This window comes from Pteropus vampyrus, unplaced genomic scaffold (genome assembly GCF_000151845.1).
Source record: "Pteropus vampyrus isolate Shadow unplaced genomic scaffold, Pvam_2.0 Scaffold708, whole genome shotgun sequence".
NCBI classification, from domain to species: domain Eukaryota; kingdom Metazoa; phylum Chordata; class Mammalia; order Chiroptera; family Pteropodidae; genus Pteropus; species Pteropus vampyrus.
The window spans coordinates 94554-112811 of record NW_011889489.1 but is presented as its reverse complement, the minus strand read 5'-3'; the positions used below and the strand labels follow the sequence as shown (position 1 = coordinate 112811).

Here is an 18258-nt window from a genome sequence, read left to right as displayed (position 1 = left end):
ACAGTAGATAGATGATGGATAGATAGATAGTAAGCGATAGATGATAGATACATAGGATGCATAGACAGATGTGATAGCGATATTAACATAGATATGGTAGGGTACTCCTGTTGGCCATGCTGCAGACTAATATGAAAGCTTTGAGGGGTGTGAGCGATGGAGTAACATCATCTGAGCTGTTACTCAGATGGATCATGCCTTTGGGGAAATAACCACAGGTGTTTGAGAGGGAGACAGAGAAGCCGATGAGGTGGCTCTGGTCTAGATACCACAAGAACTAATGCTCTCGGTCAGGCTGGTGGCAGGGCAGCAGGTGAGGTGTCCTCAGACTGAGCGGATGCGGAAGGTTTGTTTTCTGGTAGGGTGGATGTGGGCATGACAGAGACAGAGGTCACAGTTGGCCAAGTTTGAGCCTGAGCTCCCTGGTGAGACCCACCTGGACAGGAAGCCTGGGCAGCTGGCTGGGGAGGAGGCGGGGCATTGCTTGAGATGCTTACTTCATAGTGGGTCGAGTGGGAATCGATATCGTGAGTCTGGAATTGGGGGGAAGGTTAAAGAATAGATGCAACTTGGAGAATTATCAGACGTAAACTGCTAAAGTCACAGGCCCTGAGGTCTGAGTGTAAGTAGAAAAGCGGGGACCTCTGGGGAGGACGGACGACCCTGAATGGAGGCGGGGGGCGGGGGAGGCTGGCCTCTGCCTCTTCACTCTTCTGGAGGCAGATCAGGTCAGCGTCAGCAACTTTGGCAGCATCTTAAAAACAACGTGGCTGTTGAGCCCTCCCCCACCTCTTAGACCAGACACCGGGCTGTTTGTTGCTGCTCCTCAGGTGATGATGGTTTTTGGTGGCCAGAGTGGAGGAGCGGGCTCAGATGCCCCAGGAAGGGCTGGCCCTGAGCCACTGGGCGGCGGGGAGTCTTCCAGGTGTCATCCCACTCAGGCCCAGCAGCGGAGGGCGGCCGGCTGAGACTCGGTTCTGTGAAGGGTTTCACGTGGAAGCAGCATTTACAATTGGTCTAAAGAGTCGAGTTGTAGCTCAAGAGGCAGAGGTTGGCAGTTTTTTCCTTCAAGGTCCAACGGGACGCGCATCAAGCCTGTGGGCCAAGAGGCAGAGTTGAAGATTTCTGGACACTTACACAGTGAGAGAACAAACCTCCTCAGGCTTTTTATTGATGAATACCGAAATACCATAACAGAACTTTTTCCTGTAATACAAGCCTACCGATGGGAAGAATGCCACTCTCTGGGGAACATTTGCCGCTCACAGTTCAGAGTCCACGTCCCTTATCAGAGTGGGTCACGAATGTTCAGCTGCTGTCGGTGGATCCCGATGTGATGTCGCCGATTTCATCGCTGAAAATATTCTTCTGATTTAATGTCTTCAGCTATTAAAAATGTAAACACTGTCCTTACTCTGCCAGCCAAAGGACAGGTGGTGACTGCGTCTGGCCACCGTTTGCCACCGTCGTTCACTGCCTCCTCGCTCCCAGGGCTCCCTTCCCCGCACGGGGACACAGTGGTGGCTTGCCAGCCGCAGTGCTGAAACGGGGCCAGGGCGGAGGGACTGGCCGGGGCAGGCAGGCTCTGCGGCGTGGCGAGGGGGCACCAGGAAAGGCCCCTCCACCCGTGATTCGGGGCCTGGCGAGTCCTCCGTACAGCCTGAGGTCTCCTGTCCCCGCCACACGCTGCCAGCCACCTGCACCCCAGGGTGGCCTCTGCTGGCCCAAGTCCTCTTGAGCGCCCAGCCTGGTGGAACGCAGCCCCGCCCACCAACCCGAGGGGACCCGCCCTTACAAACTCACCCTTGTAGCCTGCTGAGCCAGGGGGCCCTGGCGGTCACGCCCTCTCGAGGGAGACAGGAAGGTGTGGCCGGGTGCTGTCACTGGGGCCGGTCAGAGCACTTGGTGGAGCCAACCTGCATCTGTTTGTCCCCTTTAACATGGAAGTGGCGAAACCACTGCTTTGCTGATTCAGAAAGACTCACAAATACTGTGTAATGAATACTGTGTCTTCACAGATAAAATGTGAGCATACAGTATGGTCATGTTCTATAAGTACCCAGTCAAAGTGGACAGAGCTCATTAAACCCCCGAGATCACTCAGGACAGAGCCAGAAGAGTCGCGTGGTACCTGACCTCCAGGCCAAACATCAAACAAGCCCTGAAAAGCCAGAGCTGACTGCAAGCAGCTCACGGCCAGCTCATACACCATCGCCACACTCACGTCCAGCAGCCCCAGCTCCTTCCGAAAATGGTAACCCATCGCTAGGGGCCAAATCAGTCAGACACAGACACGGCAAGAACAGAGTTGCCACCTTCAGACCGGCGTGTGAAAGCGCCTTTTACAGTGCTTGAGGATTGAAAGGTCAGCATAAGTGTAATAAGGGCAGGGATGGAAGGAACGAAAAACAGCCTAACGGAACTCTCAGAGCCGTCCAAGACAGCCTGTGACGTGAAACGCCCACCTGATGGTCTGAACAGCACATGTACCCCAGGGCTCTTGGGGTCTCTTTGCCTGTGACGTGGGGACGCCCCATCCTTGTGCTTCAGAGCTAGGAGGACTGTGTGAGACGCTCTGACAAATAATCGCTCCTACGAGCTCGTGGAGCCCCCACGGCGCTTGGGTGCAGAGTGCTCCGCAGACACTGGCCTTTGTCGCTTGGAATCGTCACTCAATTCTGAGCCTCCTAGAGTTTTACTAATGAGAATCTGTGCAGACGGTTCACACGTTTTTGACAAAAATAGCCAAATATATTAAATATTATCATAGACCATTTTAAAATACATCTTTTGTTCTGAAATTTTTAATATTTTTTTTATTAGTATTGAGATGAGTTAAGAACTACAGGGAGAAAGTACGTAATTGGGTGAATGGACCAGATTTTGTTTAAGATCCCTTGGAATCCCACGATTTTATAATTTCTAGGATTTTTGAGAATTTAGGGTTTCCCAATCTCAGAGTGAATTTAATTTATTAGGAAAATAAAGACAAAACAGTAATTGAAGCTTTCTGGTTTATTTCCTTTGGTAGGGTACGATTTGTTAATGCTCACTTGCGTGTGAGAAAAATGAAATTACAATAAATTTCTAACTTCTAATTAGTAGATGTTTTCACTAAACTCTTTTTAATTTCAGTGAATAACCCTATACCTTCCAATTTGAAATCGGAAACAAAAAAGGCTGCTAAAATTCTCAGAGAATTCACAGAGATAACTTCCAGAAATGGACCTGATAAGATCATTCCAGGTAGGCGAATAAACCCGTACTGTTCATCTCCGAATTTGCTTCATTTTCTTAATTACGTTCCGCATTCCTGGGCCGCAGGCAGCAGGTCGCGGGCAGCACCCGGCCAAGGCCCCCCTCCAGGAAGCCTGGCCCCAAACAGCAAGTGCCTTCCACGTCCGCTTTCCTCGGACTCACCTGTCCTTCTGCTCCGTTTCCGAGGACTGCAAACTCATCTTGCAAACTCACTAGCTAATGCCAGAAATAAATTTTAATATTCGTGTTTTCTCTTTCTAGATATTTACATTTCATAGTGCTTCAGGAGAACGTTAATCAGTAATTCCCAACTTAGCTGCATATCAGTGTTTACTGACTCCTGGGCCATTAAAATACAGCCCTTACACCCCCCACCTGCTGGATCAGACCCTGCTCCCAAGCCCTGTGGCCACCTTGCTCAGGCGATGCTCTGCCGTCAGGTCCAGGCCAATGGCCTGGAACCTGCTGTGAGGCGAGCCTTTGCGAGCCACTGCCTGCTAGTTCTCAAGGGTGTGGCATAGAAATACCTGCCTCTAGCAAAGACGATTCATGTGCAAACCAGTGAGGGCGGTGCTGCTCCCAGCCACCACCGTGCTTGACGGGTCCTGCGCTGGAGAAACCAGTTTAATTTCTGATGTCAGATTCTCTGGAATACCTTAACCACACTTCACATGTCGGAACATTTTTAATTTGTTGTTACCGTAATGTCAGCAGTATCGACTCACTTTGGCCCACCTGTCTTGAGAAAACAGCGTTTCCTAGATGGCTGCTGCTCGGGCCCACCCAGGCCTGGAGCACCAACCCCGCTTCTCCGAAAGTGAGTTCTAGACACGTGCAAGTGTGAGACACAGTCCCTTAGGACTTGAAGAAAATTCATCCAGAAAAAATGAATTTTTGGTAGCAATGTTCTGAAGTGTGAAATAAGTTCGTTTTAAAGCATGTGCTTTTGCTGTACCCATGTCCCTGAGTAGAAGCGATACTGACGATAAATGCATTGAGGACGGAATGGGAGGTTTCGAGGTAGAGTCTGCCAACCTGTGGTTGTGCAGGTAAGCCTGTGCGGGTAGCACAGAGCTCTCGGTTGTGGTGCAGTATGTTCACGACCTTTTACAATATGAACCAAGGTCGCAGGCCGCTGTCTGAGAGGCCACCTTCATTTTCTAAGAAGTTGTGCTTAGTTACGAACGACTCTGCAGACGCCCAGGGTCGCTGCTTCATGCTGGTGCGCGAATTATCTGAGCATCTGTTATTGATTTAAATTTTGAAATCGCGTATAATTGTATTAGAAAGTTCATATTTTTCTAGGGACACCTACAAAGCCTTTTTTGTGTACTTGGGTACAGTATCTGGATTGACTTCCTTGACAGTATTTAATTAAAGCGATGATAAGTCAAACTGCCTTAAAAATGAAATCGGGGCCCCCGAAATGACTTCCACCATTCAGGTTTTCCTCGTCACGTGAAAGGTGCACTGTTGTGTAAATCACGGGACGCTGAGGTGCCACGTTCAGCGGGCGCGTGCATCAGTCAACCTCACTTTACGTGGCAAACTTCTCTGAAATGTGCACAAACCTGCACTTTGTGAATTGAATCGTGTTTCCAGGGCACTTCTGGTTATGTTACTCAAATAGTCTAACCCATCAATTTATAAAGTTAAAAACATCTTAAAGCGGCAACATCACTTAGTTTTCCGTCTTTGAATCCAGATTCTCACGTTGATGAAAGGCTGACTGTACGGCTTGAAGGTCGAGGTTCTGCCGCTCGCGGCACCCCGTCGCGTTAACGTGCTACACTGTACGGATCTCGGTTTCTTGGAGAAAAATAACTTTAAATTGTGAATTATAGTCTAAATTAATGGACATCGCCAAGTTATTTGCCCTGCTACTAGATATCAGTAAAATGTCATCCGAACCTCTTATTGGTCATGGCGGTTGCAGGACCTTTGAGCACTTATGACGCAGGGAGAGGCGGGGTCGGAGGCCCAGCCCGTGTGCTTCATGGTTAACTTTCCTTCCCGCCTCCCCCGACCTCTGACGTTTTCCCCCAGCGCCCGAGGCCTGTGCGGCGGGGTCTGTTTCACACTCACCCACGCACTGTCTTTACCTCCTGCAGCCCATGTGATCGCCACGGCCAAGGGCCTCGCCGTTCTGTCTGTGATAAAGGCTGGATTTCTGGTGACTGCCAGAGGAGGCAGTGGGATCGTGCTGGCACATCTTCCAGATGGAAGTAAGTCGATGTTTCTTCCCTCGGCGGAGCAGAGGGTCTTAATTCTCCGTTCTGTGTGCAGTTTGAGCAGCTTTGCAGGGAGCGTCATGGTTCCCAGGCCCCTGACACTGTCCTCGGCGCCATGGGCCTGAATGACCAGGGAGATGGGACTCGGCACCCCTCTTCTCCTCTTAAAGAGCCGGACGAGACTGCGCAGATCCGGCCTCGTCCTCGGTGCATTGTGCAGATCCTTCGTGGAGCAGATGTTAAACACGACGATATTTGCGTTTCTGTCGTTAGATAGGGACCCTTAGTCCTCAACTTCGTGATGCACCAGTTTTCTTTTGTTTTACGGAAGTAAGAAAATAAGTGTCATCCATAAGCTTTTCTGCTGTTCTCATGACAGATAGCAAAATCCGAAGCATGTTAAAGAGTATCCCCAAGGCAGAATCATATCCAGATCTGTACAATTTGGTTTTACTTTCTTAGGCGAAATCTAATACTTGGTTTTTTAGAATCAAAATTAAAATATATCTGCCGTGAATCCCAAGAACCAACATTTACGGTCATATTTAAAATGTACATCGCAGTGTTATAACTGACTGAAATGCTTTTTATACCAATTTAACGTGCTATTCAGTCGTGTAAGCGAATGCATCTTTCTGTAAATAATTATTTTTTCTGTTGATAATGTGATTTTATTTTGAGAGAGAGCATGGGCCATTCACTGACTGAGGGCACACCGGTGTTTGTGGGGCGCGAGGCCCTGGACTGTGGCGGGGAGCACTGCCTCCTGAGAGCCCACAGTGCATCTGACACTGCGGCCGAGCTCGGATCACAGTGCAGGGCTCTGCTCCAGGCCGTGCTGGCGAGTGGTCTGTGCAGGAGGCCGCCCGGGCCCTAGCCGGGTTCCTGCCGGCACTGGGGCACCAGCAACCTCGGGGCGGACCTCCCAACCGCAGGGACCGCTCCGCTGGGTTCAGTACCTGCCTCACTCACACCCTCGCCCCGCGAGGGTGACCTGAGCATTGCCCCCGCGTCCCGGTGACAGGGGTCGGGGACAGCCCCTGACAAGATGTGGAAGCTAACTTTGGGACTGTAGACACGCGTGTCTGTCGTCACAGCCTTGCTGAGCCTGCAGAGGTCAGTCCTGGACCTGCCCGGGCTACATCTCACCTCCCGGGGCACGTGGGGCAGGGACCGCTGGGCGCAGGGAGTGGAGGGCGCGTCAAGAAGTGACCTCACCTGCGCTCTCCCGCTCTCCCTCCACCAAACTAAGTTTTTCCCAACTTCTTAACCTCACTTTTTATATCAGAAAAAATAAGCATATAATAGTCCTGAAGTGTATAATACCATGGCGAATGGAATAATTGTTCTTAGTTTCCAAAAGTAAGGAAATTTATCCCATTAGAATTTTAATAATCTTGAATTTATAGCATATTTCTCATGCTTCTACCAGACATAAAGGCTGTTGAAACGGTTCAGCCCTCAGAAAGTTAAACCAGAAGCAGTTTGGTGGTGTGTCCCCTCACGAGCGGTCACGATAAACTCTGTGAACGCTTTTGTTCTCTTATGACAAAACTCTAAGTAAAGACTAGAATTACTGCTCAGTTACTTCATAAAATATTATGAAATATTGGCTATTGGAATTGTCAAATGCTATGTATGTTGGGGAGAATTCAGTAGTTTGGTATCGGACATGTTTTACCGAGAAAGATTAGAAAACGGATTGTGAGCCTGAGAGACCCACAGTGAATATCTAACGCCTTATACGTGCTTATTAAAGAACACTTAAAAACAGGTGAGAATGCCAGATTCTTACTATTTTTAAAAGAAACACGGTTCATTCTCATTTTAGCATTTGTCCTGCTAAATGCTACCTACGTGACAAGGGGTCGTAAAGCTAGAGTGACATTCATTTGTTTGTTTGTCTTTCTCTAGAGTGGTCAGCGCCTTCAGCCATTGGAATAGCCGGCCTTGGCGGCGGGTTTGAGGTCGGAATTGAGGTGAGCTGGGGTGGCGCACACACCGTCACCACGTTCTCTGAAAGCACCTGAAACGTAATAAGTGAAAGTCAGATGTCCACTCTCTCATTTCACCAGAGACGGAAACAGTTCCCTTTGATTTTCTTGATGACTCTCCACCTAAAACTACCTAACGTTTACCATTTCTTTCCTTTTCTTTCGTGTGAAGTAGAATCTTTTTCATTCTGCATCTGCTTCCGTCTTTAGCACATCTGCACATAGCCATGTCTCAGATACGACAGTGCTGACCGGCTGACCAGTTGGAGGCTCTGGGCTCCGCGGTGGCCGTTGACCACGCCAGGGCTCGGCATTGCCGGACAGGTGGCTGGACACGGTGACCCATCATTTGTGCAAAAACCCAGTTTTGTTACAACTAATGTTCAGAGTACTTCAGATTTCCTAGTAAAGGTCGACTTCGTGTTGTTCCCTTTCGTGACTGTTCCTGACGGCTGGCGTGGTGTCTGTCACGTGGAGTGGAAGTCACACGAAGTGCACAGGTCCATCTTCCATGTGACGCTGAGGACACTCTGCCAGGTGGCGAGTCGCAGCGAGTGACAGGCCACTGTCCCACACCCCCAGGCACGTGCGAGGCTAGGCTGTGCTTTAGGATCTGTCTCAAGTAGCATTTATCTCAAAAATGATGTGAGATCAAGCAATAGCTGCAGTACAATGACTGTATCAGAGACTAAAAATGAGTGTCCGCTAAGTGAGGATGAGTCTCCGCTAAGATGAGGATGAGTCTCCGCTAAGTGAGGATGAGTCTTCGCTAAGTGAGGATGAGTCTCCGCTAAGTGAGGATGAGTCTCCGCTAAGTGAGGATGAGTCCCCGCGAAGACTCGTCGTCGTCTGTGAGGCGGGACATGAACGATGCTGCCGCCATGTGCCTCTGCTTTCCAGCACGTAGAGAGCTCTCAGGGAATCGACTCATACGTTAGGGATTTGTTGAATAACTTATCTGCCGTCCGTTTTTAGAATAATTAACAATAATAATTAACGTTTTCATAAAAATTTCACATATGTCCTATAGAATCATTTCCACACCAGGGTCCCAGAGGATGGTGGTCAGCACTCTCGTTTCATAGAAAAATACCTGAGTTGAGTTCCCTGGCTTTCCCGGAGGACAGAGCAGAGAGGGCCAGGTTGGTCGTTCACAGGGAGGCTTCTGGTCCCAGAGCCAGCTGCGGGGCTGTGCAGCATCGGCGCTACCCCCAGCAGGGCGCCCTGTCTGAGCACCTTCCACAGGGGCGGGGGCCGGGGCACCGAGAAGGCACGTGGTGTCTCCATTTCACGGCGTTTGGGCGAAAGTGAGCACTGAGCCCCCTCACTGCAGCGCCCCATCCAGCCCCGGCTGGAATGTCCATCTGTACACACCGTGGCTTTTGGGGCACCGCGTGCGGTGGGCAGGGGACACGGGATGACATCAAGCGTCTGGCCTAAGACCACACAGTGAGTGCGCGGGTGTCTTTGGGCTCAGCAGAGATGGGGCCCGAGACAGGCGTGGTACCCTGATTTAGTGAGCCGGAGTTCTTGGAGAAAAACAGGACAAGGGATGAACTACAGTCCCGGGCGAACGCTCCCTCGTCTGGTGACGGAGAGAAGGCACACTGCAGGGTGGAGTCGTTGTGCTTCGAGGCGTGGGGCTGGCTTTGGGCACCCCAGTTCTGACCTCCATCAGCACCTGGGGGGCAGGGATGCCTGCTGGTGCAGGGCTGGGGACCAGCGATGCCACCACGGTGAGGGGACCGAGGCCCGTCTCCTGAGTCCTGGACACTCAGAGACCTCCTGGCCCACCATGCGTCCCCACAGGCGATGACACGTGTAGCACATGTGACTGAGGGTGACCATTGGGGAGTGTGCAGTCACGTTCCTTTTCGGGCCCTAGACCAGGAGAAGGTTCTGTTGGCAGGCCCGCTGCTCTTCGGCCTGTCTGTGGGGTCTTCGAGCTGGTGTCGCGGGAGGACACGGGACGGTCTTCCCCATGTCAGAAGAATGGAGCTGTGCTCAGACAGAAAGTTAAAGGGCTGATTATTTTCTTTGACTGGCACAGTTTTGCTTCGCTTAGTGTACTGAGGACACGTAACTGTCTGCACGACCCGGGCCAGGGAGCCGAGCTTCCCGGGGCGTCCACACCAGTCCTGACGCACAGCGGTTTGTACCGCCGCCTAAAAATGTACACAGACGTAGATCACACAGCCCTCGGCAAAACTTCTCAGCTGTGCCTGAGAAATGCTACGTAATCCTGTACCATTCAACACCATGATCCTCGGAAGTTGCCACCTGTCAACAGCAAATACCCCTGGATGGGAGTCGAGGTGAGGTGTTTCACGTGGGTCAGTTAGCTGGCATATTTACTTTGTCCTGTGAAACTTGAGTGTATTTTTTTAAATTAAATGATTAAACATTTATTAAGAATCTGCTTGTGTCGGGAACTCCTTTAGGTCCCGTCAAGTGCAGACTCACTTGGGAATAAAAGTGTTCTTCTGTGGGCCAGCTGAAAACATCCATTTGAAAATACTTAGAAGATTTAAAGAACTGTATAAATTAAGGCATCTTTAAAACGTCAGTCTGCTTGGCCTTTGCGTATTTTATTGAGATGTGGCAAACATGCCAGGCTTCAGAAATGATTTTGATTCACCCTTCAAACAGCCTCATATTTGTGTGTACACATATGAACACACACACACGTACATCCTTGTAAGTGTGCTTACTATTCCTGTACCCGTTGTAGTTTTTGAGCTGCTCAGTCTCTCGCCCAAGGTCGCACAAAATGCAAGAGGCAGGAGGGGTGGAATTCACACCCAAATACTTCCAATTTCGACCCCAACTTCTTGTCTTCATGCCATCATGCCTTTGATTTTCCGGGTACGCTTGATGCATGGGTCTGGTCTTCACAGTAGTTCAGCGAGGTGCGCCCCATTATTCAGGTTTTAACGTGGAAAGGTCAGAGGCGCAAAGGCAGCCTCAACCGCCCAGGTCCCACAGCGCCTGAGAAGGGGGTTGGGGTGAGACCGCGTCAGTGTGACTGGGGGGCGCGCCGGAGCCACCGCAGACACCCCTGGAGCGCACTCCCCGCGGTCCCTGCTCTTCCTGAGGACCGACCTCGGGGGGCAGGTGTTCTCTGTAGTTCGAACCCCCGGGACTTAAGTTGAGCGTGCCGTGTGCCGGTCCCTACTTGTAGGCTCGCGGCCTCGCCAGGGACATCAGAGTGGGGGTTGTCCCTGGGCCTTCGGCTGCACACCCCGTCCTGGCGTCTTCGGCTCGGCTTTCTTCAGATTTGGTTTTGCTTTAATAACCTCGCGTTGGCCCGCTCTGGTGATCACTGTGACCGTTGACTCACCCTCACCAACCCCCGTCAGCACCTGCGTCAGCAGGCTGCCGAGAACACGGGGCAGTGTGCACAGCGACCGCCCAGAGCTGTTCCCCGTCGTCGCCCGCAGAAGTCCTCGTTGCTGACGCCCTCAGCTCAGAATGAGGGTTCGACTCCTCTTTCATATTCGTTCTGTCTGCATTGAAATTCCTGCTACGTTATATACAGGGCGTTTGAGTTTTCATCAGTACCTGCTTTAAGTAATATTTAAACAATTATTTTTTAAATAAATGGGTTTCTGTGTTTTAGGTATCAGATTTGGTAATAATTCTGAATTATGACAGAGCAGTAGAAGCTTTTGCAAAAGGGGGTAACCTGACACTCGGAGGGAACTGCACTGTGGCCGTGGGGCCTTTGGGCAGGTGAGTGCTGCAAGGTGCTTTTGAACAGCTGCAGGAAAAGGGTGAAAACTTGCACGTCGTTGTGCGTTAAGAGAAAAGATGATTTAAAATGAAACAAATTCATGATTCGTTTCTGTTATATTTGTTGTATCTCCCAGAAGGTTTGAGATTGGTTACAAATACAAAATTTACAAAACACAGCCAGTGTGATGCAGTGAGAAAATTTGAAACTACACACGCAAAAAGAAAGGAAATATTTCTGAAATGTAGGCCATTGTATGTACTGGGATTTCTTTAATATAAAGTTTACATTAAGCTTTGGAGGAGCTAAAGCAAGTCTAATTTAATTTACTGATAAAGGACAATGTTGATCAGAAAACAAAAGGCCCCCTTTCTAACGAAATTCTGAAAAACTGAAATGGAAGCATTTTACTTGAGAGTCGTTAAAAATACTTACGTCGGACTTCCCTGCAAGTACTATTCTTGCATTAATTGAGCCATTTAGAAATATTTTAAACCCAGACTGTTTATGGAAGTTACACAGTGAAATCATCTAAAAACGTTTCTAAGGCCCATGAAAATACTCAGTGTGAAGAGTCCACAGTCTGCTACTCTCGGGCTGTATTTCCCTGTTTTGGGGAAGGAAGACGAAGTTGGAAATAAAGCTTTAACGTGTTCTGCACAACGCAGCCCTGTGGGCCATCACGGCCTTCAGTAGTGTGTCCTCCCCCACGATCTGTCCTCTATGCCGCTGTGAACACGTGCAGCTGAGGCCGCCAGGACCTAAAACATCCGTAGGCCAGGGAAGTGGCGGTGGCCAGTCCCACGCGGGCCGGCAGTGCAGCCGCCCACTCGGGTCTGAGGTGCAACGCCCTCTGTCCGCAGGAACCTGGAAGGGAACGTGGCCCTAAGAAGCTCGGCTGCCGTCTTTACCTATTGCAAGTCGAGAGGACTCTTTGCCGGCATAAGTTTAGAAGGCAGCTGTCTGATTGAAAGGAAAGAAACTAATCGAAAGTAAGTGCAAGCTAGGTGACTTTAACTGATTTAAAGACAGCGTCATGAGAAAATACTACTTCATAGATTTGTATTGTGGTTCTTCTGAGTTTACAGAGTACCTTCGTATATTTTCTAAACTAACAACATATGGCTCTGAGAGTGAATTTGTTTACTTAAAAATTCAATATGAAATAATATGTACCTATTGAAAATTTAGAAAACAAAAAAAGTTAAAAAGGAGGAAAAACATTTTACCCTTTAAAATGAACTATTCACATTTCGCTTTGTTGCCTTCCAACATTTTCTTAAGCTTAATTTTTTTTTGTTTTGCCATATGTGATTGTATCGTAATCAATTCAGTTGTAAATTTTATTTTTCCACTTAATATTATAATATTAGAATCATAAATGTAAGTTAATGGCTACATAATATTTTATTTGATGAATCACATTAACTATATTTTCAAACGTGCAGAGGTACACGCCAGTTACAACTTCTGGGTCAACCAAATGTTTCTCATTAGGAGAGGTTTCCTGATAGCGCACTTTGCCCTTATCTATCTTCCCTAAAATAGAGACCAGTTTTGACTTAAAAAAAAAAAAAAGGATTTGGAAGTACCCTAACAGGCTAAGAGGAACTTCCACTTTAACCTGGCATCGGGCTAAATTTTCTAAAGCCGCTCTTCCAAATTTCCTCTAAAATATGTCTGTTTGCCCAGAAAAATAAAAAGCTAAGACCAGGCTACTTGCAGAACCTGGCAGAAATCCCACCAGTTGTGAGCCCGACGGCGCTGACACGGCTGAGGGTTTGCAGCAGACAGACTCACCTCATAAGAGAGAGCGGAGACAGTTCGCTGAGCATGCAGCTGCACACCTGGAGACACAGGTGGTAGACCACAGGAGCCGAAGGATGGGAGGGGTGGGGGAATCCAGGTTTGTGGAGCTCTTCATCTCATAGAGATGGCAGTTTTACTCCTGGTTTTATAAATTTGAGAAATACAAGTTAGGAATGCCTTTAGGAACCTCTAATTCTAGGCCTTCGGAGGACTTTCCAGCCAAATGTCACTTAAATTCTGGGTAGACTAAAAGGGACATCCCTCCTCAGCTGCAGGGCTTTCAACATGTGTGGCAAATCTTTACATAATTTTGAAGCAAATGCGCATTTTAAAGAAATTACAGAGTCGTGTATGTGAGCACAATCCTTGGGTTAGGACTATTAAGGAACTTGTAAACCTGTGAGACCGCGTGTGCCTGCAGGTGTCTCCGCAGATGTGTGTGTGTACGTGCATGCGCATGCGTGTGTATGCACAGGTGTGTGTGTGTGCGCGTGTGTTTGGAGGAAGGGTGGGCATGTCAGACCATTGATGGTGGCCGCCTGCAGCGGTGAGCCTGGGGTGAACCTAGGGTTTCCCGTGGGCGGTGGCTTGTAGTTAGTGTGTGTGAAGCAGCTACAAGGAGTAACCACACACACGTCCCCCCGTAACTGTAGAAAAGATCTATGTCTATAAACTGTGATATTTCTTACCAGATTTTACTGTCAAGACATCCGAGCTTGTGACATTTTGTTCGGAGATGTTCCACGGCCCGCTCAAGCGGAAGACCTTTATGAAATTCTGGATTCCTTCACCGAAAAGTTTGAGAACGAGGGACGACGGATCAACGCGAGGAGGGCGGCGAGGGGGCAGAGGAAGGCCGCCGCGGTGCGCGGGTCCCGCTCTCCTGGGGGTCGCAGGGCGTGCCCCGTAGTGTTCTGGGACCCACGGGACGGCCCCTGTCAGTGCGTTCACGGGAGGTGCCGGTGAAATGTCATACACACGGGGCCGGGGAACCTCGCTGTCCCCATGGAGGCCTCCCTCCCAGGATAGAGCGTGACCCTGATGCCTGAGGCGGGAGCAGCTGCTGACAGTGACCCCTCTGGGTGCAGGCTCTTGCGTCCACAGCTCACCTAGTTCCCCAGCACCCTGTCAGAGTCACTCAGCCCCCAGCGTACGGAGTGAAAACTGACTCGGTCGGACTTGTCACTGCCTCTCGCAGTCACCGCGATCCTGTCCCGTGCTGGTCATCGCGGGGTGCCTGGCTGAGGTGCACTCCTGTTGCAGAGCACCCCGCCCTGTCGGCATGTTATCAGCTCAACCCAGTGCAGCCCAGCCAGTCCACGCGGGCGTCCGGGGCCTCGTCAGCGAGTGCCCGCACGTGCTCGTTAGGAAAAAACGCCTTCGGAGCTCCTGAGCAAAAACGCGGTTTAAGATCATGTGCTGTTTTTTCCCTTGCAGGTGAAGGAACTGTCTCCAAAACCACGGTCAAGACCACAGCAGTCACCTGCACAAGTCCAAAGTCAGTATTTTTGTTGCAATCTGAATACAATTATAATTAAGCAGTCATTAGATATTATTGTCAGGAAATCAAGCTACATTGTTAAACTTTAGAGTTAAAGAGAGAAAAACAAATGTCAGCCTCTTCTAGACACCTGAGACAGAATCGCATGCTGTGATTCGTTAAAATGTCTGTTCTCATTCAAAATGCATTTGCTCCCAGTTAGAGCTTTGTCTTTAAAGTGTTTCTCATGTGTCTTTTTGCCAAGACTGCCAACTTAAAATGGGAACAAAATGAGCCTGTTTTTCTTATATACTTACAGATTTATATATCTGAATATTAATTTTATCATAGATGCTTGGGAGCTCAGGATTTCATAAAGTGGCTTTAAAATCAAGTAAGTTTAGGCAGCAGCATGTTTTGGCCTTTACCCCCTTTCGGTCACTTGTTTTTGTGAGTCACTGTTGGAATTCCGCTTTTCCTAGATAGAGGTCACTGGTGATTGGCACTGTATTTGCTGGTGCTGTCTCAGGTACCACCCATTGACAGGCAGGGGGCGCTGTGCTGTGGCTTTGGGGCACAAAGGGGACCCTGGCGCATATCCTGCGCTGCAAGGCCTCTCAGCCCCGCTCAGTCCCGGAGGGCAGACGTCAGCTGTGGGGCTGTAGCCGCAACCCCGGGGCTGTAGCCGCGACCCCGGGACCGTAACCGAGACCCCCGGGCAGTAACCTGGACCGCGGGACCGTAACCGCGACTCCGGGACGGTAACCGGACCCCGGGGCGGCAGCCGCGACCCCCGGGCGGTAACCGGACCCCGGGGCGGTAGCCGAGACCCAGGGGCGGTAACCGGACACCGGGGCGGCAGCCGCGACCCCCGGGCGGTAACCCAACCCCTGGCAGACCTACGGGCCGGGAGCCGCGTGAGTCCAGCCGCGCGTCGCAGAAGGCTCGCGCCCCCCACCCGCCCGTGCACCTGCGCGTCTCCTGGCCCGGCTCCGGGCCGTCCGAGTGTCCGCTCCGGGAGGGCCCGCAGACCAGACCCGCCGCCCCTGACTCGGTCCGTGCCGTGCTCTCGGGGGGCCGCACCGTCTTCCGAAAGGGGCGTCGGCTTCTGCCTCGCGCCCACTCACCTTCCCAAGGAGTCGCATGCGGTCGCTCCGGGCCTGAGTGCGCACGTGAAGTGCGTTCTAAAGTGCGCGTTTCGGAAAGCCCCTTGCCGGTGGCGGAACGGACGCCCGCGCCCGCCAGGTGTAAACCTGCGCAGCCGCCGGGTGTCGCCCGCAGGGCTCACAGAGACCCGGTCACTGGCGCGGTCCCCGCGGCGGCCGTTCCCAAACCTGCGTCGCGTGGGTCCCGGGCCCCGTGCCTCTGCCGGCCGTGGCCCGTCTGCGTCCCCCACGATCCCACGCCTTGGCCGCCGGTCGCAGTGGCGCTGTCCCCCATCTGTCCGCTTCTGCCCGCGGCGGCTCTGCAAGCCGGCTGCAGCGTCCGGGGCGCGGTGCGCCCCCCGCCCATGACTTCGGTTTCACGGCTCCTCCTTTCTCGTGCACCATCTTTTCATCCCAAGCTGCGAACCCCACTCTTTGATTCGATAAAAGAAGAGTTTAAAACTGGTGTGTTTTTAACCTCTCGTTTTCAATCTAACCTCTTCTAAGTTCGGTATCAAAAAACTACACCTTAATTTTGATGCACCCTCACCTGAATCATTGTAGGACAACCGCGCATGAGGCTTTGAATGTCCTCTGGTGAGTCGCTCCGTTTTCCCCATTTCTCCTCCAGCCTCACCTGCGTCACACGCTTGTCCACACTCACCCCAGACCGGGTGCACACGGGAAGCGTGGCCGCTGCCTCACCCCGTGCACGCGGACACGACGTTCCCTCATCGCACGGAAATGCTGTCGTGTTTACACGCTCCCCTACCTCAGTCCACCTGTGTCACCCCAGTTAACTCCTCCAGGTGGCCGGCTAGTATTTCACGGTCAGATGTGCGTATTTCGTTCAGCCACCTGCCTGCGAAGAGGCATTAGCTTTATTCCAGTTTTTTCCATGCCCCAGAGTGCCAGTTAACATCGTTCTAAGTTAATGTGTGTAATGATACTGGCACTTCTATTATTATTTTTCCCCCAGTATTTACCAGGAGCGAAGACAACAGCTCAAAGGATTTTTTTTTTCTTTTTTAATTTAACGTATCTGGTGGATTAATTTTAAGAGGTTTTGCCACCGGCGGTGTCCAGGGGCACCCGTACAGGCCCTCTCCCCACTGCTGTCTGTGCTGGGGTGCCGGCGCTTGCGAGTCTGTGGGTTGGTTGCGTCTTCTTGTTCGTTGGATTGTATTTGCCCCTAACCTATTACCAATTTAAACATTTCTTCATGTAACTGCTGGCGTTTTAGACTTAATCTTTTTCTGAAAAGTGTCTTCATTTCATCCATTTTTTTTCTATTGGAATTTTGTTGCCTTTTCAGTTTGTAGAAGTGCTTCATACATATCTTCGTCATTTGGGTTACAGTTTTTTTCCTACATGTATTATTTATCTGTTGATTTTATTTTCCACATATTATGAAAATTTTAATTTTTATGTAAAAATGTCTGTCATCTATTTTTAATAGGTTTTATATTTTTTAGTTATGGTTAAGGTCTTGCCACATCCTATACAAGATTGCATTTATGATCTCCTAGATTTTCTTGCAATATTTTTATTTTTGCAATTACTGGACATTTATTCTTCATATACTTTAGAATCACTTTATCAATTCTCATCTTCCTCCAATATGCAATTTTAGTTAAAATAAAATGTATTTATATTCATAGTATGATTTTTGGATATTAATCACAATAATATTACATGTATAAATTAATTAATCTGGTATTTGCATGCTAATCTTCCCATTTTATATTTTCCATTCGTCAAGATGTTATTTTATGTGTTTCCTAAGATTTCATAGTTTGTACGCCTTTCTCATTAAGTTTATTTGTAAATACTTTGTAATTTCGGTTTACCGTGGTTAAATGAAATATACTTTCCCATTTCTATTTTAGTGTGCTTATTTTTATAGTTGAGAAAGTCTTAATTTGCATATATTTTGTTTTATTTCTGGTCACCTACCCAAAATCTCTTATTCCTTGTCAGTTTTTAAAAAGAGATTCTCTTGAGATATTTGTACCTACCCTCTTCTCTACCCTCTACCCTGCCAGTGTTTATTTCTATATTCTTTTTTTTTGACGATTTTTTTTTTTAACACCTACAGTACCTGGTCTTCCTAGGTGGTCTCTCACCTAAGTACTAACCAGACCCGACGCTGCTTAGCTTCTGAGATCAACGAAATCGGGCACATTCAGAGTGGCATGGCCGTAGACTTATTTCTGTATTCTTATATTCATGAACTTCTTAGGCTAGTGGCCTTCTCGTGGTGAACATCTGTGCGTAGGACCTCATAGAGCCTGGCAAGGGCGTGTGGGCACAGGGGTGTGGGCACGGGTGACCTAAGACACTCTAGTTCCAGACATGTTCCTCTTCCGGCTCCTCCAAGTGAAAACATGACATGCAGACTATCTTCTTTGTCTTTGATCTTTTTACCATAGCTTTTTCTTTTTTGTACTTGAATAAGAAAAGTGAACCCCAAATCATCCTGAATCATGCTATGCTGCATTGTCCCCCAAAACGTGAGAACGGTGATCCAATTTGAAATATGGATGTTGAAGTAGTTAGTAAATAATTCTGACAAGTAGATCAGGTGATTTCTATTATATATTATTAT

The 18258-nt window shown here is 49.4% G+C and overlaps 1 protein-coding gene and 1 pseudogene across 1 annotated transcript in view; one reads left to right on the top strand and one right to left on the bottom strand.

The window, feature by feature from the left end:
- The window catches only part of SH3YL1 (SH3 and SYLF domain containing 1), a 28363-nt gene that overhangs the window by 4743 nt on the left and 5362 nt on the right, over positions 1–18258 (top strand). The window contains exons 2-8 of the mRNA XM_023526109.1: positions 3136–3246; positions 5370–5483; positions 7404–7468; positions 11103–11215; positions 12080–12208; positions 13718–13889; positions 14463–14523. Of these exons, the coding sequence (XP_023381877.1) occupies positions 3136–3246; positions 5370–5483; positions 7404–7468; positions 11103–11215; positions 12080–12208; positions 13718–13889; positions 14463–14523 (765 nt within the window). The remainder of the gene's footprint in view (positions 1–3135; positions 3247–5369; positions 5484–7403; positions 7469–11102; positions 11216–12079; positions 12209–13717; positions 13890–14462; positions 14524–18258) is intronic.
- LOC111733973 lies at positions 17740–17857 on the bottom strand (annotated as a pseudogene).